At 40.9% G+C, this 26,961-nt stretch overlaps 1 protein-coding gene across 2 annotated transcripts in view; it reads left to right on the top strand.

The window, feature by feature from the left end:
- Positions 1 to 2,832: 2,832 nt before the first annotated feature.
- ttc3 (tetratricopeptide repeat domain 3) overlaps positions 2,833 to 26,961 on the top strand; it is a 72,085-nt gene continuing 47,956 nt past the window's right edge. Inside the window, exons 1-11 of one of the 2 annotated variants that reach the window (XM_080749861.1) lie at positions 2,833 to 2,913; positions 5,449 to 5,559; positions 8,043 to 8,085; positions 9,189 to 9,348; positions 11,098 to 11,179; positions 12,353 to 12,406; positions 14,932 to 15,061; positions 20,317 to 20,402; positions 21,784 to 21,878; positions 25,265 to 25,327; positions 26,598 to 26,652. In XM_080749861.1, the coding sequence (XP_080605987.1) occupies positions 5,464 to 5,559; positions 8,043 to 8,085; positions 9,189 to 9,348; positions 11,098 to 11,179; positions 12,353 to 12,406; positions 14,932 to 15,061; positions 20,317 to 20,402; positions 21,784 to 21,878; positions 25,265 to 25,327; positions 26,598 to 26,652 (864 nt within the window). In that variant the 5' untranslated portion in view covers positions 2,833 to 2,913; positions 5,449 to 5,463. The remainder of the gene's footprint in view (positions 2,914 to 5,448; positions 5,560 to 8,042; positions 8,086 to 9,188; positions 9,349 to 11,097; positions 11,180 to 12,352; positions 12,407 to 14,931; positions 15,062 to 20,316; positions 20,403 to 21,783; positions 21,879 to 25,264; positions 25,328 to 26,597; positions 26,653 to 26,961) is intronic. The other variant, XM_080749862.1, reaches the window with a different exon arrangement.

Below are 26,961 nucleotides of genomic sequence, written 5' to 3'. Positions count from 1 at the left end.
TCAATATTTCACAAATACAAAAACAACTCTTTGATGACCAATCTTTCAAAAGGTTTTCTAAAACTCTACACAACATGTATGCAACAGACATAGATGCAACAGTCATAAAATATTGTGGTTTCCTTCTCACATCTCTGAATTTACCATTAACTATTCACCTTGACAGTTTATGATGCTGATATCATTGTAATCTTTGATAATCAAAACATAGGTGCAGACCAGGACAGGAATTTCATGGAGGCCATGATCGTTGCCCCTCAGTTTGGCCTTGTGCCCCTCAAACCAATGGCATAACCTGAGGCCACAGTGGCCTTAATGCCCCAGCTGACTGTACCACTTTCTCCTCTGTCTCTTTCTTGTCAATAACATATTATGTAGACAGACTACAGTAGCCTAGACACCAGTGTATCTTGTCATGTAGACACCAGTGTATCTTGTCATGTAGACACCAGTGTATCTTGTCATGTAGACACCAGTGTATCTTGTCATGTAGACACCAGTGTATCTTGTCATGTAGACACCAGTGTATCTTGTCATGTAGACACCAGTGTATCTTGTCATGTAGACACCAGTGGCTTTTGTTGAGATTCTGAAATCTTTACTCCCTTGAGTCCCCATCTTTTTGAAGCGGTGAAAACCGCTTCCTATGAGTGGCTTTGTGTGTATCACGCCCATATAGGGTCATTTTAGTCCAGAATGAACAGGCTTTTTCAAAAACAGAATGTCCGTTTAATTACCATATATGGTGATCTCAGTCCAGAATGAACAGGGTTTTTCAAAAACACAATGTATGTCACCTCATGTCCATATATGGTCACTCCAGGCCAGAATGAACAGGTTTTTCCTGTCCCGTACGTGCAAAATATCAGTCCAGAATGAATAGGCTTTTTCAAAAAGAAAAATGTGTGTCCCATGTCCATATATGGTCATTTCAGTTCAGAATGAATAGGCTTTATCTGTCCTGTACGTCCAGAATGTGTGTGCGGTGTCCCTCCCGGTCAGATGAATGGATACTTTGAGGATTGGTCAAGCTTCACATGATAATTTGGCCTTCAGGTTTTATCTGTCTTGTACATGCAGGTCTCACCTATTGCAGCAATGACAAATAGCCGCATAAGAGCAAAAGCAAAGGCACAATAAGATTATACAGATGCTAACAGAATGGTAAAAAGGAGCCTTAAGGCAGACAAGAGTAAATACATTGAAAATCTAGCAGAAGTTGAAAAATTTAGTAGGCCACAAAGATAACAGAAACTGAAATAATTATAGAGGGATGCAGTTGACAAACAACTAAAGAGACCAGCAAGCAGGACTTTTTATAGATTTTTTTAAAACCTATTATACCGGCTGTCATACCGGCTCTCCAGACAATTCTATACTAAGATTCACCGCTTCACTTCGAACCGAGGTTTGATTTTTTTATATATATTTTTATCCCACGATTTTGTAACCCATTTTTTCACCCAGTGCTGATTGCATACGTAATCCTGGGCTCTGCTCTCCCTCTGCCGCGCCTGGGGAGACAACGGACTGACCTCATGCTTCATTCTGTGCACGAGGAGTCCAAGTTGCTTCTTTTCACCTGACAGGGGGGATTTCCCCGTTTTGGACGTAGCGCGTGGAAGGAACACATTATTCCAACCAGTTCCTTTTCCCTTCCATCAGACGCCCCGGCTGGCCAGGGGGAGGCATTATAGAGACCAGGATTCGAGTCCCCATCTTTAAACCAATCCATGCAGTGACTGATTCGTGCAGGGCTGAGCATGGATCAGATTGTAAATACCATCATTTATCTATTTCACTGCAGATTAGGTTATCATCCCTAACCCTACAATTTCAATGGACTAAAATCTTGTTTTATTTGATGGCCTTCCTGTCCTGGCATTTGGCCTTTGTGCCCTCAAACAAATGGACAACACCAAAGGCCCAAGTGGCCTTGACCCTAAAATGATAAAATCCCAGGCCTGGTGTAGACATAGACATCACATATTTGGTTCAGGAGTTATAATGAAAAATACATTATTTCCCCCCCCTTTTTTTGAACTTGTATCAGTGAAGTGTAGCCTACTGCACCTTTTCCTATGCAATAGGCTACTTCTAATAAATACTCCAATCAATCAATTCTGCATCTAGATTAAGGCCAAAAACCGGGGAGCGTTCCACTCATGTTCCACTAAGACAAATAGATAGATAGATAGATACCTTTATTATCCCAAGGGGGAAATTCAGGCAAAATACTTTATAAAGGTTAAGGATTTCCATAATTAGCCTAACACCAGAGGCAGCGCCACAGATCACGTTCAACCCAGTCACTCTGGGTTGAACGTGATCTGTGATCTGGCAGAGTCACCTCAAAGAAAGGGTCAAACTCGTTCTTCTGCTATACCACAAACATGTGGAATGCCTTACCGAAGGCCATAAAGGAGTGTGGTTCCCTAGCATCCTTTAAAATCGCCCTGAAAAACCACTTACAGGCAGCAGCCGTTTGCAACTGGTAAAAAGTTAACAAACATAGCCCAGCCCTGGCCCCTACCCTCCCCTGACCCCTCTTTGTATTTACTGACTATATCTACTGCATAGTACTGTGTTCTATGTCATTCAATGTTATATGAGATACTTCAATGGCCCTTTCTAGGATCTCCTTTTAGTTGACCTTGTACCAGTGATTTGTACTGTCATGAAACTGTACTTTTTTCTATTGTAAACTTCTAATAAATTATTCAATCAATCAATCAATCAATCAATCAATCAATCCACTCGTCGCAGGAGGGGGGAAAAACCAACGTGGTGCCGCGTGTCCCACCGACGCCTCCGTAGAAGCAAGTTTTCAGCGTACAAGTTCATTTCCGCATTCATCCTGCACTCCATTCTGTAAACGTACAATGAGGTGGACGCTGGCTGCTAGCCGACGAGGCGAGTATATCTCTATCTACACTACTAAAACCTTCACATTATCCACCGCTAGAACTATGCGTTTGTTTAACATTAAACACGACGACAGTTGAAAACTCCCAAACGGCCGTTGCTTTTAGTTTTTAACTGCCGTTCCGCGCGCACTTCCGGTCTTTGTTGTTGTCGTTGTGTGGGTAAAAGTTCGAGAGAGAAAACAACAGATTGTCGTTGCTCCGTCCTTCCTTTCTCTGCTTTGTCTGGTCGTTTAGTTGTTATTGTTCAACACGCAGCACGCTAACGTCGGCTAACGGCAGCGGCTAACGAACGAACACGACGGTCGGGCATGTGTGTACATGTACGTATAGGCCACCGTTTCCCAAACGGTGGCTCGGGACCCTCTTTGTGCGTCGCGGCGGGACAGGTTTTCATGGGTCGCAGATTGTAGAGACCAGTGGTGGAAAAAAGTACTCACATGTCTTCCTACTTGAGTAAAAGTATCGATACTGTAATATAAAAATACTCTGTTAGGGTGCCCTCACACCAAAATACCTAGAGTGGAATCCGCCAATGCATTTCAATGAGAATGGCGTGTTTTTTGCCAGTAGAGGATTTCTGCAAAAAAAACAAAAAACCCGCTCCATTCTCATTGAAATGCATTGGCGGATTCCACTCTAGGTATTTTGTAGCCCTGAATACAGGACGGTCATATACATGATATGACCGTCCTGTATTCAGGGCTAGGTATTTTGGTGTGAGGGCACAAGTAAAAGGTCTCGAATTCAAAATGTACTTGAGTAAAACTAAAGTATGAAAGTATTGGCTTCAAAATGTACTTAAAGTACCAAAAGTAAAAGTACAACATGTTTGAAAATAGCAGATCTACAAGCTCACAACGTGTAGTGAGCTTGCAGATCTGCTATTTTCAAACAGCCTAGGTATAAAACATGGCTAAAGTGGTTTATGTATGTTTTAAAATATTATAACGTATATCGGAAAAGTAACTAGTAACTAAAGTTTTCAAATAAATGTAGTGGAGTAAAAGTACCATATTTAGATCCGAGATGTGGTGGAGTAGAAGTAAAAGTATTGGAAATTGGAAATACTCAAGTAAAGTACAAATAACTCAAAAGTGTACTTAAGTACAGTACTTAAGTAAATGTACTTAGTTACTTTACACCACACTGGTAGAGACATGCTGTTTTCACTGTTGTTTTTGAGTCCCCTGGAGCTAGAAGGGTTTGGGAACTTCTGCTGTAGACACAGACGAGACACCACCCACATTATGTAGATGTTACGCAGGAATCTGTGACCTTATAGAATGCCGTGGAGCTGCAGTCAGCCCCATCCAGCAACTTGACAGCATTCCACAAGTTTCTCCGTGGTCACATAATGTCCGCGGTGCTTGTGCAAAGAAAGAAAACTGTGACCTCTGTGTTATTTTTAAGCATACAGTGTGAATCAGTAACTTATGACAAGTCTTTGCTCAGGGTATTACTGACTTCTGTTCAACTGTTGTAGTGACATTTCATGTTAACTAAGGTCATAACGCACTTTTAACTGTTCTTTTAACTGTAACTTTGTTGTCACATCACAGTTTGGCAGGTAAAGACGTGGGTGAAATCAGGGTCTTGGCAAGCTGTTTCTACTTTTACTTTACCGGTTGTGTTTTCCCTGTAAAACAGCACATTATTGCTTCTTTAATTCAACCGTTAAAGGTTGGGCTCTGTTATTCTCTGCATCATATCTAAATCTAAATACAATAGCTGATCTGCCTTCTTGAATGTAGTTCATTAATGCAAGTTCATTTATGCAATGAACTACATGTACAGTAACTAACACTTATGCTTGCAAGTTGCAACTGATGCTCACAACTTTATATCTTATCTCGGGCACGATGGGTAAATAATATGTAGAATCAGATCATGTGTTTGTTTTCTTTGATTCATCTATTTCCCCCCCTTGCCCCCCTCTTCCTCCTTCTTTTTTCCTATGGAAATAACAATAATACCATGAAACTATGCACATATATACAAAATTCACCCACTTTTTTAAATTCTGTAAGTCTGTGATGTGACAATAAAGCAGGTTGTGCTCCCAACTCTCATAATTCATATTCTCTACTTGACTGTCACGTCAAGGAGTTTTTTTAATGAGTATTTAATTATATATACGCTTCTCCAGAGCTCAGACAGGTACTTTGATGCATGCTGTATTTAGGGCAGGGCTTTCTGACGTAACGTAACATCTACAGGCTAAACTGCCTCACCCGTGATCTTGTCATGATATGATCTAAAGGCAAAACAGTGCGCCACCCATGATCAGTGTGAAATCTGAGTGTAATTCACTAGTAAACACACACACACACACACACACACACACACACACACACACACACACACACACACACACACACTTTACATTTAACTTGTGATGTGACAATAAGCGATTCGGATTCTATCTCTCTATCTCTCTCTCTCTCTCTCTCTCTCTCTCTCTCTCTCTCTCTCTCTCTATCCCATACCCCCCCAATAATCCAGATCTCCTTCTTTCCAACAGCCTAATGTTCGAGATATGACTATGTTCGTTATTTCCGATAAAATGCAGTCAGACTCGGACTCCGAGCCCGAATATCTGGACTCTGATGAGCTCAGACAACGAGTGAACTCGGTGAGTTTTTTGGATGCTCGATGTCCGTTTTTAACATTTATTACCAAGTCATTGGTTGGTGGGCCAGAACGTAATCAATGGCTAACAAGAACTGCAACTTGTCTTGTATAATAATGAATATATTAAATGTTATAAAAAAAAAAGATGTGTGTGGCATAACTACATACGGATAGAACTGTTACAGGTGCAGATAGAAATGCTTGGGTAAAATCATTTTGTGTAGGTCACACGTGACATCCTTCCATGCTGCACTTAGTGCAGGGGTTTTCAAAGTGGGTGACGGGGCACCCTGGGGTGCCGTGACAGCAGTCCAGGGGTGCCACGAGATCATTTGATAATATTTGGAATTTATTTGGACAATTGAAAAAATATTATTTAGTATGGCTATATGGATAAATGGCTATTATCTCAACGTTTTCCTCGCAACATAATCACTAAAATATCGTCACTGTCGGGCAGAAACCTCTCCAAGTTTCAAATGTTACGTCTTTTGCCCTGCTTCATCATACAAGACCGTCGCACAAAACTAGTGAAAACAGCCGATCTACAAGCACTGCTTGTAGATCTGCTGTTTTCACTAGTTTAGTACATTTTATAGATGATAAATATGAGGAAAGAAGTAGTCGCCAGCACTCAAGGAATCTCCTTTTAACATGATTTTATTTACCTCAATGGACAGAGTCAAATCAACAGACGCGTTTCGACCCTTCGGTCTTCTTCAGCGTTGATACAATGCTGAAGAAGACCGAAGGGTGGACATACAAGGTTTCCACCCGACAACGACAATATGCTATAAATATAAGGTGCTGGGAGTAAAATTATAATGTAGGGGTGCCTTGGATTAAAAAAATATATTTATGGGGTGCCCTGAGACAAAAAAGTTTGGGAACCCCTGACTTAGTGGACAGTTTATCTAAAGGTGTTTTTATTTTTAATCTGGTGTCAGACACTAGTCTAGTCATGCTCCCTTTCAAACAGAGATAGACAAGCTCTTTCGTAGAACAGGAGCTCCAGGGCCGTTCTTAATTTGAAGGACCTCCATAACTCTGAGATGCAAGTAAGCTTTGCCGAGCCATGAGGCCAATGGGACAGGAGCCTATCTCCTGTTTCTGTAGCGTGAGGCAGCTTGATGTACAAGAACTCCCCCCTGGTCATGACTCATGATGCTAGTATGTCTCAGAGACTTAACCCCAATCCAACCCTTGACTCTGAGTGCCAAGCAGGGAGGCACTGGGTCCCATTTTTCGGAGTCTTTGGCATGACCTGGCAGAGGCGTCAATTGGATATGGCAAGCTATGGCAGCTGCAGCATACCTTGGCTACAGGGGAAAAAAATAAAATGTACTATAATCGTGCCGGTATGGCAACATGACTGGTGTCTTGCACACGCGCGTGTCGCACGTGTGCAAGACACCAGTCATGTTGCCATATCGTAGCTTTTTCTGAACTGACGCCAGCGTGACCTGGCCAGGGATCAAACCCTGACCTCCCAGGTTGTGACTCGGGAACAGAGGGTATGCACGTCCACTGGGACCCGCCCCTAATCTAGACTGAGTGGCAAAACATTGAGCAGCGTGGAGCATTGGAGTTTGGAAGTGCTAGTTGCAAATCACTCAATGGTCCTGCATACCACAAAAAAAAACCAAAACAAGTGCTTCCAAACTCTGACACTTGGAAAAAAGAATCACCTGCACAGAATGTCTTTACACTAAGTAGCAAATCACACGCCTATGGTGGATTTTTATGAAACAAAAACTTTGCATATAGAAATAGGATAATTCAAACTTTCAGTACAGCCGCAATGTTGGTGAGTTTAACTTTGTTTAATACAATCAGATAGGACTTTTCTGTTTGGATGTATGGGCTGTCAATAGGGCTGTCACAATATGACATTTTACATGACGATTAATTGTCACTCAAATAATTGGCGATTAACGATTTAAAGTTGCACATGGTAGATATGACACATAACCTAAATATACAAATACATTACTGACATATTTGACAACTTACTACTTAAAAAAATAACATTGATAGTGGAAATAGCCGATCTACAAGCTCACAATCGCGACGCGTTGTGAGCTTGTAGATCTGCTATTTCCACTATTTCTGAAATTTTTCAACATTCACGATTATGACAAAATAATTGCGATAATGTCAAATAATCACGATTAGACGATTATGTAATCGTTCCTTTCAAGCTAGCTGTCTATGGCAGAAATTAGTTTTTTTGCCACTCAGCAGGCATTCCCACATAACTTACAGCAACAGTGATGTCACACGCATATCCTTTATGGAACCTGAGACTCGCTGTCAGCCTGTATAGGAGCCTGTGATATGCGCCTAAACCGTGACTAAATACAACATTGAACTGACTGGATCCAACAGTAATAAGTGTTGTTGGACATACACGGTTAATGCCAGACAGTGACTGTAATGCATCTCTTGATTCCTTGATAATCATCACTGACTCTCTTGTTGTAGATTTATGGTGGTGAGCGGCCAGTTGTGACCATAAATCCTTCAGGTAAGGGATTCTCTTCATGTGTTAGTATTGGTGTATAAAGTACTAGCGTTGTTCCCAAACAAGCTCCCTAAAATGTTGGTATCGGCGTGTAAGTCCGTCTATACCAGTGGTTCTCAAAGTGGATTTCAGGGACACTCTAGGGTCTGAGCCTTACAAGTCTGTAACTTTGACAGTGTACAAATGGAACAGGTCCATTTGGTTCCATGTGTACACTATCAAAGTTAAGGGGAGGCCTTCACATTTCAAAGTTTGAGAACCACTGGTCTATACCGTTCTGATACCAAGTAATTTATCACATGATATTTCTTTTATAGACTTTGAATGCTTCAGTTGAGGCTGCACTACTGTTTTATATTCTTACTGTACAATTTACATTATTATTTTACTAACTTGTGGCTGCACTTAAACAATTGTGCATTGTTTGGCTATTCTTAGAGATTTGGTAGAGAGTGAAAAAAAAGACTGTATCAAGTATGTTATTTCCTGGTCAGTTTCACAAATTATAGAGGGTTTAAATGGTACTTGGACTACGGATCCCATCGTCCCATGTCAAAAGTTTATTTTGGGGGAGGGGCAGTAACCCTGGAGGGATGTTGGCCGTATTCGGCCACTCCCGGTCGAAGTGCCCTCGAGCAAGACACTGAACCGCTAACTGATCGTGATAAGCAGTGTGTGGATTTGTGTAATGGCTAACAGTGTTGTTCCACCATTGCAGTGTGGGTGATTGTGAAGTAATATTGCAAATTGCACTTTTACCAGTAAGCTGTCAGAAAGACTAAAATGTGATATGTACCTGTACTGTAAATGCAGTCCTTTTATATCATCCTGTCAGCTACTGATCATGAAACGCAGCAATAGGAAATAAACGTTAAAGTGTGAAAAAAGGTCTTTGGTCCAGTTATCAATCTGAAGCTTAAGTATGTGGAGTACATACTACCAATGGATTGTACAATTAATTAATGTACTATTAATTTCCAAATACAGTCATATGGACATTGGACAATGACGTTGTTGTAATCGAATGATGCCAGTGATCTTAGCTGATTTGATGTTCTCGATTTTGGCCTCGAACAATATCTTTTTCTATTTGTGTTTGTCTTTAGAAAAGGTATATGAGCGGTGGAACAACATCCCTCTCAAGGTGAAAAAGGAGGCTGGCCAGCTGATGAAAGTCTGTACGTTCTGGTATCCCATTCTGCTCCAGCGCCAAGAGACCAACAACACCACCCGCTGGGCAGTGCAAGTAGGATTCATAGACTCAAAGTAAGCCCTGGAACACTGTGACTTGATCTAGCTCTGGGTGACGTGGTTAGAAATGATTCTCAAACTCTCATGTCAAGGATACCCTGTTTGACATCGTCGCTGTCGGGTAGAAACCGCTTCTCTCCATATTCTAACTTTGTGTTTTCGCAAATGAATGCCCTACTTGGTCATACTAGAGCAGGGTTCCCCAATTAGTTTTCCCCAAGAATTTGTCTAGGGTACCAAGCTGAGGGCCACAACATTGCAGGGGGCGACGGTGGCGTTCCCGCTACTCCAGCGACAGTTTTCATCGTTGTCGGGTGAAAATCTTGTATGTCCAAAACCGTTCATTTTGCTTTTTTCACTACTTTTGTGCGAAAGAACGTACACATTTGGAGATACGAGATTTCCACCCGACAACGACGATATACTAGTGTTGTTGCTGCTCTTATACCACCATTATTACTGGGGTTGGTGGGGGCCAGACAGTAGCCCCCCGTGGGCCGCAAATGGCCCGCGGGCCGCCTATTGGGGAACCCTGTACTAGAGTGTCACACAAAAGTGTCTCAAGTAGTGGATTCACTTTGAGCTTGTAGATCTGCTACTTTTGCTATTTTTGAATTTGTAACCTGAAAGGTAAGTTTTAGGTTTCCACCCGACAGAGGAGATCTGCTTTAGATCACAGACGCCCATTTGTTACTATAATGTTTATCTCTGAAACGCCAATCTACATTTATTTTAAAAGAAATGAAGCAATCTAATTAAAAATAAAAATACAAATCACTATAATACAGACACTTAAAAACAAGTCAACCATCCTAAATAGATGGTCATAACAGGCTCAAGAGCTTAAGTGCCATGCATAGGCGAGGTGCATCATTTCTTTGTTTAGCAATACAATGGCTGCAGGTACAGATGGATTTGTCGGAATTCTTTTTTCTCACCTGAGTGACAGGGCTGCAATTCAGTGTAAAGGATGGGAACGGGGTTATAATTAGACACTTACAGGTCTGTAACTGTCATAGTGTACTAACTAATGGAACCAAATGGACACTTCGGGACCGGTTGAACACACAAGTATAATTATACGTGTTGCGACACGTTGTGAGCTTGTAGATCTGCTATTGTTTGGCAAATGTTCCGCCCAGGTTAATGGATTTTGATTATCGCGATAATATCGTAAATCGCGATTTATTTTGTCACAATAATCATGATATGAAATTTTGTATCGTCCCCTCCCTACCCTACTTTAGCCAATTTCAACACTTTGACAGCCATAATTTTAAATCAAATTAATGTAGAATTTGTAGATTACTGCCAAGGCTTTTTCCTATTGTTTTTACCTGATTTTCGAGGGCTCCGTGTACACACCATGTGTCCATTATGTACACTGGAGACGGACATCTTTTCTGGACGCAGGGACACATTGTTATTGTTATTAATGAATTCATTTGATTAAATTAATTCCCTTCCTTTTGATTCATTCTTATTTTTGCCCTCATCATAGGAGGAAAAGTTGCGTAAACAAACGCAAAAGTATAGTTTGTTTTGCACTTTGAGGAGGAATTCTGCATAATTCTCACCAGACTCTTGCCCGGGTGCTAAACATTTTAGGCCGGGTGGCCCGCCTGGCCGATAAAGCGCTGAAGGAAACCCTGGGACGTCTTAGGCACTCAGTGTGTTAATATAGAATGTCTGTGTCATTGCCACCCCTCAGAATGGTTGAAAGGAACTTGATTGAATGTATATTTATTTCTATTTCTCTTCTAGTCATAAGAATGACCTAACGGTGAAGCGGCTGTACAAGATCGAAACCTTGGAATCAGTTCTGACAGCGCTGGAGAAGGGATGCGTAAGTCTTACTTATTATGTTGTCCTCAAAATTAAACTTGTTTTTAGTTTAGTTTAGTTGAACATTTGTTATAATTGAGTTACTAGGGACCAAGGTGGAGGGGCCTTAATTATTAAGGCACTCGGTGCCGCGCTGTGAGCTTGTATATCTGTTATTTTTCAATAGTTAAAGCACAAAATATTGTGTAATAATGCGTTGTCTAAATGGGTTAAACCCCATCCCCCTATGAAGAACATTCATGGGGGTCCCCAGTGAATCCTTGTACCCAGGGCCCAGAATTTGCCAACATAACAAACAGGTTCGAACCTACAAACGTTCGGTTGTACATTGTACAGTATGATTCACACTACATAGGATACGATATGCTTTACCTCTCAACATCAAAGAGGGCAACAAAACGTGTGGACAATTCCTGGATTGCAACTTGGTGGTGAAACAAGAACAATTTAAAGTAGTGCTGTGAAAGCTCAAAACGCACAAGAATGTAATAGGAGTTCACATGATGCTACACCGTCCACCCTTGAACATAATGTTCTGCTGTGAAATGCTCATGGGTGTGTTCTGTGTTCTGTTCTGCTGTGAAATGTTCATGGGTGTGTTCTGTGTTCTGTTCTGCTGTGAAATGCTCATGGGTGTGTTCTGTGTTCTGTTCTGCTGTGAAATGCTCATGGGTGTGTTCTGTGTTCTGTTCTGCTGTGAAATGCTCATGGGTGTGTTCTGTTCTGCTGTGAAATGCTCATGGGTGTGTTCTGTGTTCTGTTCTGCTGTGAAATGCTCATGGGTGTGTTCTGTGTTCTGTTCTGCTGTGAAATGTTCATGGGTGTGTTCTGTGTTCTGTTCTGCTGTGAAATGCTCATGGGTGTGTTCTGTGTTCTGTTCTGCTGTGAAATGCTCATGGGTGTGTTCTGTGTTCTGTTCTGCTGTGAAATGCTCATGGGTGTGTTCTGTTCTGCTGTGAAATGCTCATGGGTGTGTTCTGTGTTCTGTTCTGCTGTGAAATGCTCATGGGTGTGTTCTGTTCTGCTGTGAAATGCTCATGGGTGTGTTCTGTGTTCTGTTCTGCTGTGAAATGCTCATGGGTGTGTTCTGTGTTCTGTTCTGCTGTGAAATGCTCATCAGTGTGTTCTGTAATGTTCTGCTGTGAAATGCTCATGGGTGTGTTCTGTGTTCCAGTACAACGTGGACCAAACCAGGCATGCACTCTTCATAAGCAACAAGTTTAACTTGGTGAGTTGGTTCTCTTACTGCTTCTCAAAAGCCCCTTTTTGACTGCAGCTTTAGCACCACACCACACCACACCACATAAAAATATCTACATTTTCCATTACACAAAAGTACCCCTACCGGTAAGAAACAAATTGACCCTTTTAACTGTGATTATGATAAAATATAAATTTGTATTACAACTATCCTAAATTATAATACATTATAATGGATTAGAACTGTGATTATAATACACTATAAAGTATGAATGTATTACTATGATAATTATAATACACTATAATAGATTATAATAGTGGTTATAACACAATATAATCTATTATCATGTATTACAACTATATCCTGGTGGTCTAAATGAAAAGTCAGTGAGTGATCAGTCATTATGAAGTGTTTGGCCCTGTTTGGCCTAGCTCAGACCTACTCTAGATTGGATACTTTTTAGTACCACGTTTAGTACCACTTTCACACCACTCTACCCAGGTCCTTGTAGTGGAAAACCTGTCACAAGTGGGCGGTGTGGAGTAGTGTGGTGTTGGGCCAGTGGAAAAGGGGCTAAAGTGGGGAAGGGGACCCCCAGGGGTCCTTGAGGGTTAAATAAAGTGAATTCTGTTATGTGCTGCATGACCCTGAGACACAGCCGCCGCTAGGGATGAGGGAGGATAGGTAAGGAGGTCAGGGGCGTCACAAGGGGTAGGAAAGTGGGACTGAGTTACTAGGGCCCAAGGTGGAGGGGCCCTAGTAACTTTAGCTATTGAAAAATAGCAGATATACAAGCTCACAGCGCGGCACCGAGTGCCGCGCTGCGAGCTTGCAGATCTGCTATTTTTGAAAAGTCGTGAAAATGTGTGCAAATCTTTGAATATGTTTTTTTTAAGCGAACATTTGTAACTCAGATTTTGCTTTCCGGGGGGGGTCCCTGGAACTAAATATTTTGAGATGGGGGTCCGTGGCCAAATACATATCATTTTTGGGGTCCCTCACATGAAAAGGTTTGAGCACCACTGACATAGAAACATAAGTTTCTTGCACACATTTTCACGATTTTTCAAAAAATAGCAGATCTACAAGCTCGCAGCGCGCTGTGAGCTTGTATATCTGCTATTTTTCAATAGTTAACATTCATGGGGGGCCCACAGTGAATCCTTGTACCCAGGGCCCAGAATTTGGTGTGACGCCCCTGAAGGAGGTCATGGTTGCCACATAGTGTCATCTTTGTTTTACGGCTGTGAGAAAGAGAGTTCTTGGCGTTTAATGAGCTCTGCAGAGAAGGAAGAGTGATGTTTTGTTTTAGCAAATGAATAATGCACTGTGAGAGGGGGGGGGGCAAGCCAGTCCATCTTTTTACCTGTCTGCTGTGTGAATGTTACAGCACTGTGGATAAACCTATTTATATCATTTTAAATTGCATCCGAGTCAAAGTGATCTGATCTTTTGAGAGTCTTCAATTACACTGGGCTTTAGTCATAGTCCATAAATTAAATGTCAGTTCCCAGCAAAATGAGGGAACAGTTTAAATATTTAAGCCCCAATTTCTTTTTGAGCGTTTTGAAAATGGCAAACTGTGTGAAAAAGCTTAGCTTATGGGCTATTTTCTTTTTATGATGGGCTAATTTTGAAATATTTTGACAAATATTGTTGGCAAATCTTCTCTTATGGGGGTCCCTTGCACAACATATTTTCAGATGGGGGTCTGCGGCCAAATGCATACACTTTTTTCCCTTTTTTTTTAATTAACTGCTCATCAAGTCTGGCCATTGTAGCAGAATCAAATATATCTGAAGTAAATCTATTCATATCCTGGTAAACCAGAACATTTGCTGTTCAACAGAAACTGTTAACCTAGTGAAATGAAATGTCATTTTAGCTTCTAGTGAATAGTTCATAATGATAATGATCACATGCCTGGGCATGTTTTTACTGCACCTTTTTTATTATCTAGGCAAGATGAATTAGTCTTTCTTTCCTCCCCTTCTAATGAGATATTCTACATTTCTATTTGATAATGAATGTATGCACAGTACCAGGACAATAATAATATAATAACCAGGACAATAATAATATAATATAATACAATAACAGTTATTAAACCCAAATGTGTGCCTGTATACAGTATAAATGTATAGTATAGGCTAATCCTGGTTTGGGATTTAGTTTGCACTTTAAGAAAGAACTCCCCCCACCCCCCATGCATGACTATTGCATGTCATAGTGTGCAATGTAACCAAGTATTCTAAGTTATTGTTCTGGAAACTGAAGCTTCAGTGTGCACATTCCAGTATATAGTTGCTACACAAGATCTTCGTCAAAACATTGCCAGAGCTTTTATGGCCATGCTTTGGCATTGAATGTATTACAGGGACAATTAATGTGCTGCCCCCCCATGCCTAATTGGCATATGATATGAAATGACACATGAAGTTTGCATGTGGCAGAAAACTGACAGGGAAAAGAAAGTGTCCGTCCGACCGTGGCGCTCAAAGGGCCGTAGGTTGTGTGAAGGAGGTCTAGCTGATGGAAGTGTTTCTCCTCAGAACGCTCCAGAGGTCCTGGAGGACGCTCTGCGCTGGCTGGAGCGCGCGGACGAAGACATCGTTAAACGCGTCCAGGAGCTGGGCCACAAACAGCTGTGCTTCGCTGTCCTACAACACCTCTTCACTGAATGTAAGACCAGTTCACATCACTGCCCTCTTCACTAGCACACACACACACACACACACACACACACACACACACACACACACACACACACACACACACACACACACACACACACACACACACATCAAAGTTGGCTTCAGTCCCTGCCCTTTCACCTCACGCACCATACACACAAAGGTGTAGGAACGGTTAGCACCGCTCAAAAGTGCCCTCTCCATGAAGGCAGCACTTCCTATGGTGAAAGACATGCAAATACTCCCCTTTCCATGGCTGTAGGCTACCCGATGGGGGGACTGCCCCATAGGTCAAACTCCCGTTGGGTCGAACAGCGTCGGCAGGTTAGATAATCATCCGCGAGCATCGGCAGGTTAGATAATCACCCGCGTCACGGTTACTGAGGTTAAGGTTAGGTTTAGAGTTAGGCATAGTTCTACTGAGGTTAGGATTAGGGTTTGGGTTAGAGTTTGGTGGTCGATCTAAAGGGTGTTCGACCTAATGACATGTTACCACCCGATGGCAGCATTGCCTTTTCCAAACTCTCATGAACTTGAATGCACCATTTCACGTTGAAAGCATTGCCCTCTCTGTGTAGGACGCCATGCCATATGCTGGAAATGCTACAAGCTCTCAGCGCTGAGCTTGTAGATCGGCAATTTCCGTTTCCGCTATATTTATTTTGAATATTGGTAGTTTCTTTTGTGTATTGAAGTTTTGTTTATAAATACAAAGCCTAAAAGACAGAAATGTAATTTCTATTTGTGTCGATGCCAAACACGATTAAATGATTAATGGCAATTATTTGACATAATCCTCACTCAATGAAATGTCAACAGATTCAGGTGACGCCATTCTCACATTCGCACATATGTTCATTTAGAGACCAACAATTAACGTATATACAAGCTCACAGCGTGGCACCGAGTGCTGCGCTGCGAGCTTGTAGATGTGCTATTTTTTATCTTTTTAAAAGCAAACTCAATATTTTGCTTCTGGGTGGTCCCTGGAACAACACATTTTGAGATATTCAAAGACTTGCACAAATGTTCACGATTTAAAAAGAAAAAATAGCAGATCTACAAGCTCGCAGTGCGGTGCCGCACTGTGAGCTTGTATATCTGCTATATATATTTTTCTATATTTAAAGCATAAAATAAAGGTTAAAGTTATACCATGTAACTTTTTTTATAAAACAAATCTTAAAATTGTCCTAACTGTTAAATCGCTAAAGTTTTAGAACACCCACTCCGTTATTTTCAGCTTCTGAAGCCTTCTCTTTATATGTTTTCTACTTAGCCGTGACAGGGGCGGGATTTCCCGGCAAAATTACGTCATCATACACTACCGGCCAATCACAGCGAGGTTTATACACTGCCGGCCAATCACAGCCTTTCTTGAAGTGGGGTCGCTATCACAATACGGCGGCCATATTTGTAGGCGCCCGTGTAGCTTGCCTCAACATAACAACAGCATTTACTCGGGTGAAGGAGTCCGTTTCTCCGGAATGCCTGAACGCACAGGAACCAGGGACCCCTCTAAAGATAGATCTCGGTGAGGTGGAGGCAGACGCGGGGGTGTGAGGCCCGGTCCGCTGCGAAAAACGGCCGAAAGACGCGGACGCGACCGCGGTTTGCTATAGAGCTACTGACCTCTAGGTGAGCAACTTACACAGTATAGCTTTAAAGTGGTTCAAATCTAAAGTGACACAGATTTGCTTTCAGGTCTAAATGTTAAACACCAACCCTTCCTTTTGCTGAACCAATCCAAAGTCTGCAGGTCCTTCATATTGACTGGTCTCTAAAGCAGTGGGCATGGGTTTATCAGCCAGTTGACAAGGCAGAAATCCCCAGATGTAAATTATATTGCATGCAGAGATCTCTGATTGTCTGGTAATGCCTGAGGCATAGTTAGTAAGACCAGTTGATCCGGTACTGTATTATTTGGTTATTCTCAACATAATAAGTTCTGCTTCAGTCAGTTTCAGTCTAGCAAGGTAGCAGTGTGTGTTGTATGTAAGATAACCACGCCAACAAACACCAGCTGTGTTTACTCGTGCACTAGATTGCATGCCACATTTTCACCACAAACTCCCAGTCTTATTGCACCTCTCCCTTTCAAGAGCATCCGCTGCTTTGTAGAATACCAAACCACTTCTGCTAGCTTAATTATTGTCATTATTGTGTGGTTATGTTCATTGCACATGTTTGTCTTACCTTTAATTCTGTGTGGCATTAAAAACTGGTCTGTGCAGATAACATGTGCCTTTAAAAAGAAAATCTTCTTTCTATGGCAGTGATTATGGCTGTCACGATTGTGACATTTTGACAATTACAGTTTACAGTTACAGTTTAGTTTAGGCATTTAGCAGACGCTTTTAATCCAAAGCGATTTACAGTAAACGGCTAATACATCACTGTAATAAGCAAGATAATATGTCAGTACATCAACAACAATATAACAAATGCATAGGAATACAGTGATGTTACTAGGTTTTCAATGTAATGGGTCCCGGGACCCACAGGTGGTCATTCAAATGGGTCCCAGAAATGTTTTATGAGTCCTCAATACAATGTTTTCGAGCGCTGTGAGCTTGTAGATCGGCTATTTTCAAAATGTTTGCCTATTTCATATATTTATTTTACAATTTGGCTAATGTTTGAACTTAGAACTAGGATTTCTAAATACACTAGGCTACAGACACCCATTTAATTATATTTATATCACTGGGACCCCAATTTATATTAAATGTTAAAATACTAGAGTACAAATGGAACAGGTCCATTTGGTTCCATTTGTTCACCGAGTTACAGACCCATAAAGTTCTATTTGGTTCCTAACTATCATTTATCTGGGGACCCCCTGGAACTCCCTCAAGGACCCAGGACCCCACTTTGAGAACCACTAGTGAAAATAGTAATGACATCACGTAGACCATCACCATGCACGTTTCTAAAACCCTAAAAAATGCTAACTAGCTTCATGTATGGTCAATTAATTGCGGTTAAAGATTCAATTGTGTTTTTGGCATTGAACATTGGAACTTATGAATTAGAATGATTTCTGTCTGTTTGTAAGCAGAAATGACACAGGTCAGATATGACATATAACCAAAATATATAAAGAAATTAAAATGACAGTTCCAATCAATATATTGTACTATGGACTAAACAGGCTATGTATTTAACAATTGTACACTTTCAAGAGATTTCAAAAAAAGTTTATGAATGGAAATGATTTTAGATGTTAGGGAGTAGTTCACCGGCTTTTTTTCACGCCATGGAGACTTGAGTTCAATAATATTTTGTCACATTCCTAAGACAAAGGTTTTATTACAATAAATGTACCCACATTTTTGGATGTGGACCCAAATGCATTTGGGTCCCCATTTGGAATCAATGGAGGTAAATGTACTATAATTACTGAATAATAATTACTATTGATTAATGATTACTATATTAATTACTATTGAACTCAAGTCTCCATGGCGTGAGTAATCAATAGAGGTTGAACTACTCCTTTAATGCTCAAATAATTGCTATTATCATGTAATAATTGTGACGGTCCTAGCGGTGATTGTGTTGCTGTTCATAATGGTAACTGTTCCCCTAAGAGAGTAATGAATGTCTGTGTGTCTCTGGTTTCAGATGCTCAGTATGTCCAGAGTAATGAATGTCTGTGTGTCTCTGGTTTCAGATGCTCAGTATGTCCAGAGTAATGAATGTCTGTGTGTCTCTGGTTTCAGATGCTCAGTATGTCCAGAGTAATGCATGTCTGTGTGTCTCTGGTTTCAGATGCTCAGTATGTCCAGAGTAATGAATGTCTGTGTGTCTCTGGTTTCAGATGCTCAGTATGTCCAGAGTAATGCATGTCTGTGTGTCTCTGGTTTCAGATGCTCAGTATGTCCAGAGTAATGCATGTCTGTGTGTCTCTGGTTTCAGATGCTCAGTATGTCCAGAGTAATGCATGTCTGTGTGTCTCTGGTTTCAGATGCTCAGTATGTCCAGAGTAATGAATGTCTGTGTGTCTCTGGTTTCAGATGCTCAGTATGTCCAGAGTAATGAATGTCTGTGTGTCTCTGGTTTCAGATGCTCAGTATGTCCAGAGTAATGAATGTCTGTGTGTCTCTGGTTTCAGATGCTCAGTATGTCCAGAGTAATGAATGTCTGTGTGTCTCTGGTTTCAGATGCTCAGTATGTCCAGAGTAATGCATGTCTGTGTGTCTCTGGTTTCAGATGCTCAGTATGTCCAGAGTAATGAATGTCTGTGTGTCTCTGGTTTCAGATGCTCAGTATGTCCAGAGTAATGAATGTCTGTGTGTCTCTGGTTTCAGATGCTCAGTATGTCCAGAGTAATGAATGTCTGTGTGTCTCTGGTTTCAGATGCTCAGTATGTCCAGAGTAATGAATGTCTGTGTGTCTCTGGTTTCAGATGCTCAGTATGTCCAGAGTAATGCATGTCTGTGTGTCTCTGGTTTCAGATGCTCAGTATGTCCAGAGTAATGAATGTCTGTGTGTCTCTGGTTTCAGATGCTCAGTATGTCCAGAGTAATGAATGTCTGTGTGTCTCTGGTTTCAGATGCTCAGTATGTCCAGAGTAATGCATGTCTGTGTGTCTCTGGTTTCAGATGCTCAGTATGTCCAGAGTAATGAATGTCTGTGTGTCTCTGGTTTCAGATGCTCCGTATGTCCAGAGTAATGCATGTCTGTGTGTCTCTGGTTTCAGATGCTCAGTATGTCCAGAGTAATGAATGTCTGTGTGTCTCTGGTTTCAGATGCTCAGTATGTCCAGAGTAATGAATGTCTGTGTGTCTCTGGTTTCAGATGCTCAGTATGTCCAGAGTAATGAATGTCTGTGTGTCTCTGGTTTCAGATGCTCAGTATGTCCAGAGTAATGAATGTCTGTGTGTCTCTGGTTTCAGATGCTCAGTATGTCCAGAGTAATGCATGTCTGTGTGTCTCTGGTTTCAGATGCTCAGTATGTCCAGAGTAATGAATGTCTGTGTGTCTCTGGTTTCAGATGCTCAGTATGTCCAGAGTAATGAATGTCTGTGTGTCTCTGGTTTCAGATGCTCAGTATGTCCAGAGTAATGAATGTCTGTGTGTCTCTGGTTTCAGATGCTCAGTATGTCCAGAGTAATGAATGTCTGTGTGTCTCTGGTTTCAGATGCTCAGTATGTCCAGAGTAATGAATGTCTGTGTGTCTCTGGTTTCAGATGCTCAGTATGTCCAGAGTAATGCATGTCTGTGTGTCTCTGGTTTCAGATGCTCAGTATGTCCAGGCCATGGGAGAGAACAAAGAGGGGACCATGGTGTCCCTGAAAGCCACCCCAAACAAATGGGCCGTTGAGGTCAGATGACACGCTGTGTGACACTTCACCTGGATCTAGGACCATTCTTTTGTTCTGTCACTTATAGGGATGGGACAATAAGCCATATTATCGTTTATCCTGATAAAAAAAACCACTCAAGATAATCGTATCGTGGAGATTTAGGTGCCGGCTACTCGGAGCTGGATATTTCTGAAGCTAGACATTTTTTTGTGCTGTTGGGGCTTGCAGCCACAAAAAGCTGGATATTTCGGCTGTGAAACTGGATATTTTTTAAACCGGATAAATAAGTGGAGAGATTGAAACATATCCGATTCACTGGATCCGTGTAGACAGGGAACCCGGATATCTCTGAAGACTTTACTGTGTGTGTGTGCTTGTTAGACCTAGATATCTTTGTCGTGTGGACCTAGATATTTTTCTATGTGGATATCTGAAAAACCGGGATATATGAAATATCCAGCTCCGTGTGGACCTAGATATTTTTCTATGTGGATATCTGAAGAAACAGGATATTTGAAATATCCAGCTCCTTGTGGCCATGGCCTAAATTTGTCGTGATATCGTCCTCCGTCATGCAGTGGGATCAATTCACCTTTTATTTTCCGAGCTGCGTATCCGGTACCATTAAACCCTCTATTGGTAAAAAGTACTTATAATATATTAACTTTTTTTCCACTCTCTACCAAATCTCTTTACCAAAATATAGCCGAACTACAAGCTCACAACGCGCTGTAAGCTTGTAAATCGGCTATTTTTCTGCAAATGTTCCGCCCCAGGATAATGGATGTTGGGGCTATTTTGATTATCGCGATAATATTGTAAATCGCGATTTCTTATCGTCACAATAATCTTGATATGAATAGGGCTGTCACAATTATTACATAATCGTCTAATCGCAATTATTTGACATAATCGCGATTATTTTTCATAATCGTTTCCATGTTGAAAAATTTTCATATATATTTTTTTAAGTAAAGAAATTGTGGAAATAGCAGATCTACAAGCTCACAACGCGTCGCGACGCGTTGTGAGCTTGTAGATCGGCTATTTCTACTATAAATGTTATTTTTTTTTTGTATAAAGTTGCATTATGTCAGTAATTTCTTTGTATATTTAGGTTATGTGTCACATCTGCCATGTGCAACTTTAAAGCCTAAAAGCCAAACAGAAATGTAATTGTCAACGACAAAAACACAATTAAATTGTTAATCGCAATTATTTGAGAGAAAATTAATCGTCATGTAAAATGTCATAATCGTGACAGCCCTAGATATGAAATATTCATATCGTCCCATCCCTACAAGAAACCTACACGATCTCTGACCTTTCTTTGGTTCTGACACTTCTTTCCTTCTGAGAGTAAACTGTTGTAAAATATGTTTTGTTTTGTGTCCTTCAGAAAAGTGATGCCATGAGGATTAAAGGGAACGAGCACTTCACGGAGAAGAACTACGAAGCTGCTGTGAAGTGTTACTCAAAAGCCATCAGATATCAGTGAGTTTCTAACTGTCATTCTGTAGAATCTAGAGATTGGGGGTCCCAGAGATCAAAATGGTATCAAATGGAACAAAAAGAAATACAACTACAGAGTAGATTAGGTGAAAAGGTTTGAGAATCAGATTAGATGAAAAGAGTTTGAGAGTCAGTGATCTAGAGTCTAGATCACTGATTCTCCAACCTTTTCATGTCAAGGACCACCAAATTGACACCTATTAGCCCTTATGGGGTCTGCCCCCATAAGAAGATTTTTTTTATAACTAGCAGTTATTCTCAACCATTTTAATTTCAAGGAACCCTGTTTGATATAGATCAGACCACGGACCCCCATTTGAAACCATTTTGTTACCTGGGACCCATAATCTACTCTGTAGTTGGTATCGTCAGTGAGTTTCTAACTGTCATTCTGTAGAATCTAGAGATTGGGGGTCCCAGAGATCTGCAGAGTAGATTAGATGAAAAGGTGTGAGAATCAGATTAGATGAAAAGGTTTGAGAGTCAGTGATCTCTAGAGTCTATTTCACTGATTCTCCAACCCTTTCATGTCAAGAACCACCAAATTGACACCTATTAGCCCACAGACCCCCATAAGAGAAGATTTGTTTATACCTGTAGCAGTTATTCTCAACCATTTTAATTTCAAAGACCCCCCCCCCCCGTTTGATATAGATCAGACCACGGACCCCCATTTGATACCATTTTGATCTCTGGGACCCCCAATCTACTCTGTAGTTGGTATAATCCAGTGTTAATCTAACTTTTGAGAGTTGGGGTCATTTTGGTTCCATCTGTACGCTCTCTGGCCCCTGTTCTACTCTTCTAGAACTGGTTCCGTTCTAGATTCTTAGAACCTTGATGCTTTCACGGAACAGGCCGGCATTTTTTGGTTCCAGTTCCAAACCAACGTTTACGGTTCTGAACCAATTCATTTTCAGGAGTGGAAACACTCTGAACTGGTTCAATATTTAGGTGAGAAAAAAACAACTGAATCGGTTCAACCCCGGTGGAAAAGGGGCCTCTGTCTGAGCTCTATGAGTTACATGATGCACATAAGGGTCCATTTGGTTCCTTGCCATGTCTGTTTGGAGGTGTCCAACATGTTTTAACTCATTTGTAGCCGATCCCGAGTATACTCGCGAAAAATACTCAAGTATTTAGAGTGCCGATCCCGCGTATACTCGCAAAATATACTGTATATACAGTAAAGCTGGCAAGGGCTACGTACCGTCCGTTGGAAAGTGCTGGCACGGGTGGACTCGCCGATTCATCATCATCGCGCATCCATGTGCACACAATAGTGATCCCTTAACATGGAAGCCAACGGTCATTCTCATCTTTGATGTCCATTTTCTCCAAAAAACACTGACTTTTGATGCCAAGGATGGCATTGGATTCTCGCTAAAATAGTACAAGCTGAAAGGCATCGAGCCGCCATTACTGTTTACCCCTTTGACGACAAGACTTCGGGGTAAAAAAAAAAAGGTTGTCAAGTAGAAATTGTTTGCGCAATCTACTTCTGGCCTTCAAAATAAGAGACTGGCCGGGGACGGAGCCTGCGAACGGCAGCTTGGACATTTTAACCTGTTCATGTCTGGAGCACTAAATGAGTTTTAACATACACAAAATGTGTTTACTGTACATACCCGCGTGACCCCTCATCAGCTTACAGTGCTCAAACAAGGTAAAAGAACGAGCGTTCGTATTGGCAACAGTAACTCGCCAGAATGGGGCGAACGTTAACGTGCGCTAAAAGAGTTGAAGGTCCATTTGTGCCTCTGGTGGTCCCCGAACCTGACATTGAGACGGTGTATTAGGCCACGCCTCCAGGAAGAGTCTTGCGCTCTACCGAGCCCACACTTTTTCTAGTTGAAACACTGTTGCACGATGCTGCAAGCAGCCTGCAAGTGTGACGCTGTCACATTAACATTCTCTTTTGGCAGAATCAAGTGTGAAGCTATCACATTAACCCATTTAGAACGGGTACACATTATTGTGTATCATTATTTTAAGCTTTAACTATTGAAAAATAGCAGATATACAAGCGCTGTGAAAAATCGTGAAAATTAGAATTTTGACCCGATTCTATAAGTGTCTTTTGAATCCTTCTAAGATTTTTTGAAAAACCTATGTTTCTATGTCAGCAATCTGGCCAGCCATCGTCAAAGAAAAGGTCCTTTTCACTTAAATGGAGCTCAGTTAGTCTGTTCTTGAGAGACTACTATGTCAGTGGCTCTCATACTTTTTCATGTGAAGGACCCCCAAAATGATATTTATTTGGCTACCGACCCCCATCTCAAAATATTTAGTTCCAGGGACCCCCCAGAAGCAAAATTTGAGTTACAAACGTTTGCTTTGAAAATACATATATTCAAAGATTTGCACACATTTTCACGACTTTTTCAAAAATAGCAGATCTACAAGCTCGCAGCGCGGCACTCGGTGCCGCGCTGTGAGCTTGTATATCTGCTATTTTTCACTGGTTAAAGCATTCAATAATTCTAGGCCTATTCTCTTTTGGCAGAATCAAGTGTGACGCTATCACAATTCTCTTTTGGCAGAATCCACTCTCATAGGTAGAATAAAAGAACAGAGTGACCGTGCCCTCACAAGTAGAAAGTACTTGAGTAAAAGTACAAACGTAAAAAAAAGTACGAGCACTAAGAGTTGAGGCATTACATTTTGTAGAACACTGTTCTATTGTGAAAATAGCAGATCTACATGCTCACAACGCCTCTGCGTTGTTGTGAGCATGTAGATCGGCTATTTTCACAATTTCTGCCTTTATTATTTGACTATGGCCAATGTTTATATTTTTATTTTGTAGGTATTAAACTAGGTGAAAGTCCATAAATTGTCACTTTATAAATGTGCAGATACCCTTTATACCCTTATACTGCATGTTGGTTTCTTTACTGTTGAGTGAGAAAACAATGTTGCACATTAAGTTAATCATCTGGGGACCCCCCCATAATAATGTGGGGACCCCCCTGGGGGTCCCGACCCACAGGCTGAGAACCACTGTATTAGACAAAGCATTAAAGAATGTGGAGGAACTGGAATCCGCAGCCTCCTGTGAGCTGTGTCTCATTGCAGAGAGCGAGAGGACAAACTCCCCCGCTCTCATTATGCTTACCAAAACAACTGTATGTCACAATCAGCCCCCCCCTCTCCCCCCCCCCCCTGGGGTCACAACCTCATATCATGCAAAACAGGAACTCAGTGTTTGACTCCTCCTCTTCTCATTCTTCTCCGTCTGGGCGTCTTCGTTCCTCCTACCGACAACAACAGTACATGTCTAATAGAAGCGGTAGTGGAGACACGTTCTGTCTTGAGAGGTTTTAACCATCTGGATCTATTTCTTCTGTTCTTCTTTTTTCCTTTAGCCCTGAAAACCATATTATTTACGGGAACAGGGCCCTGTGCTATATCCGCTGTGAGAAGTATTTGTAAGTACCACTTTTTAATGCTCATGTTGCATTTAATCTGATTGTTTGACTTCAGTGGTTGAAAAAGTACTCTAATTTTTTAAAAGTATCAATACTGCAATATAGAAATACTCTGTTACAAGTATCAATACTGCAATATAGAAATACTCTGTTACAAGTAAAAGTCTGGAATTCAAAATGTACTTGAGTAAAAAAGTATGAAAGTTCTGGCATCAACATGTATTTAAAGTACCAAAAATGAAAGTACAACATTTTTGAAAATAGCAGATCTACAAGCTCACAACTTGTAGATCATGTGCTATTTTCAAAGTCTAGGTATATAATAGGGCTAAAGAAGTGGTTAATGTAGGTTTTATAATATTATAATTTATATCTGCAAGGTAACTAGTAACTAAAGTTTTCAAATAAAGGTAGTGGATTACAATATTTGGATCCGAGATGTTGAATAGAATAGAAGTTTATTGTCATTGTAACAATACAGTACAGGTACAGGCATGTTGAGGAGTAGAAGTAAAAGTATTGGGATTTGGAAATACTCAAGTAAAGTACAGATACCTCAACACTGTACTTATGTAAATGTACTTAGTTACTTTACAACACTGTTTGACTTAACGTGCTGGGTACAGTAGTCGAAGAACAGTACGCTCCACTTTGAACTTGTATCTTTTGAGAGTTCTCTCTACATCTTCCCCATGCAAACTCCAAGCTACTGTACTATAAAGGATTTAATTTGTGTATCATTATTTTATCCTTTAACTATTGAAAAATTTGAAAATTAGAATTTTGACCCGATTCTATAAGTGTCTTTTGAATCCTTCTAAGATTTTTGGAAAAAAAAACTATGTTTCTATGTCAGCAATCTGGCCAGCCATCGTCAAAGAAAAGGTCCTTTTCACTTTAACTGGAGCTCAGTTAGTCTGTTCTTGAGAGACTACTATGTCAGTGGTGCTCAAACCTTTTCATGTGAAGGACCCCCAAAATGATTTTTTTTTTTAATTTATTTTCATCTCAAAATATTTAGTTCCAGGCAGGGACCACCCAGAAGCAAAATTGTAGTTACAAACGTTCGCTTTGAAAATACATATATTCAAAGATTTGCACACATTTTCACGACTTTAAAAAAAAATTGCATATCTACAAGCTCGCAGCGCGGCACTCGGTGCCGCGCTGTGAGCTTGTATATCTGCTATTTTTCACTGGTTAAAGCATTCAATCATTTCTAGGCCTAAATGGGTTAAGACATTTTCTTTTTTACGTTGTATCTTTGCAGAAAAGCTGTTGGTGATGGAAAACGGGCTACATTGATAATGCCGCTGTGGGCCAAGGTATGTATTTCTTGTTCTAATAAGACTGCGTTACTTCAGGTGCTTATTATTACCACAGGGGTTCCCAAACTTTTTTGTCTCAGGGGCCGGGCACCCCATGAATATGTCTTTCATGCAAGGCACCCCTACATTAAATCGCCGTTGTCCAAAACCTTCTCTTTTTGTGTTAGTATTTTAAAAACGATTTAAAATAGTGAAAATAGCAGATCTAGCACACAACGCCTCGCATCGTGAGGCGTTGTGTGCTTGTAGATCTGCTATTTTCACTACTTGTGTGACACCTTTGTTTGTATGATGAAGTAGGGCTTT

Source organism: Nannobrachium achirus, assembly GCF_963921795.1.
Source record: "Nannobrachium achirus genome assembly, chromosome: 19".
Lineage (NCBI taxonomy): Eukaryota > Metazoa > Chordata > Actinopteri > Myctophiformes > Myctophidae > Nannobrachium > Nannobrachium achirus.
Note: the sequence above shows the minus strand (reverse complement) of the source record. Positions and strands in the feature narration are given on the sequence as shown.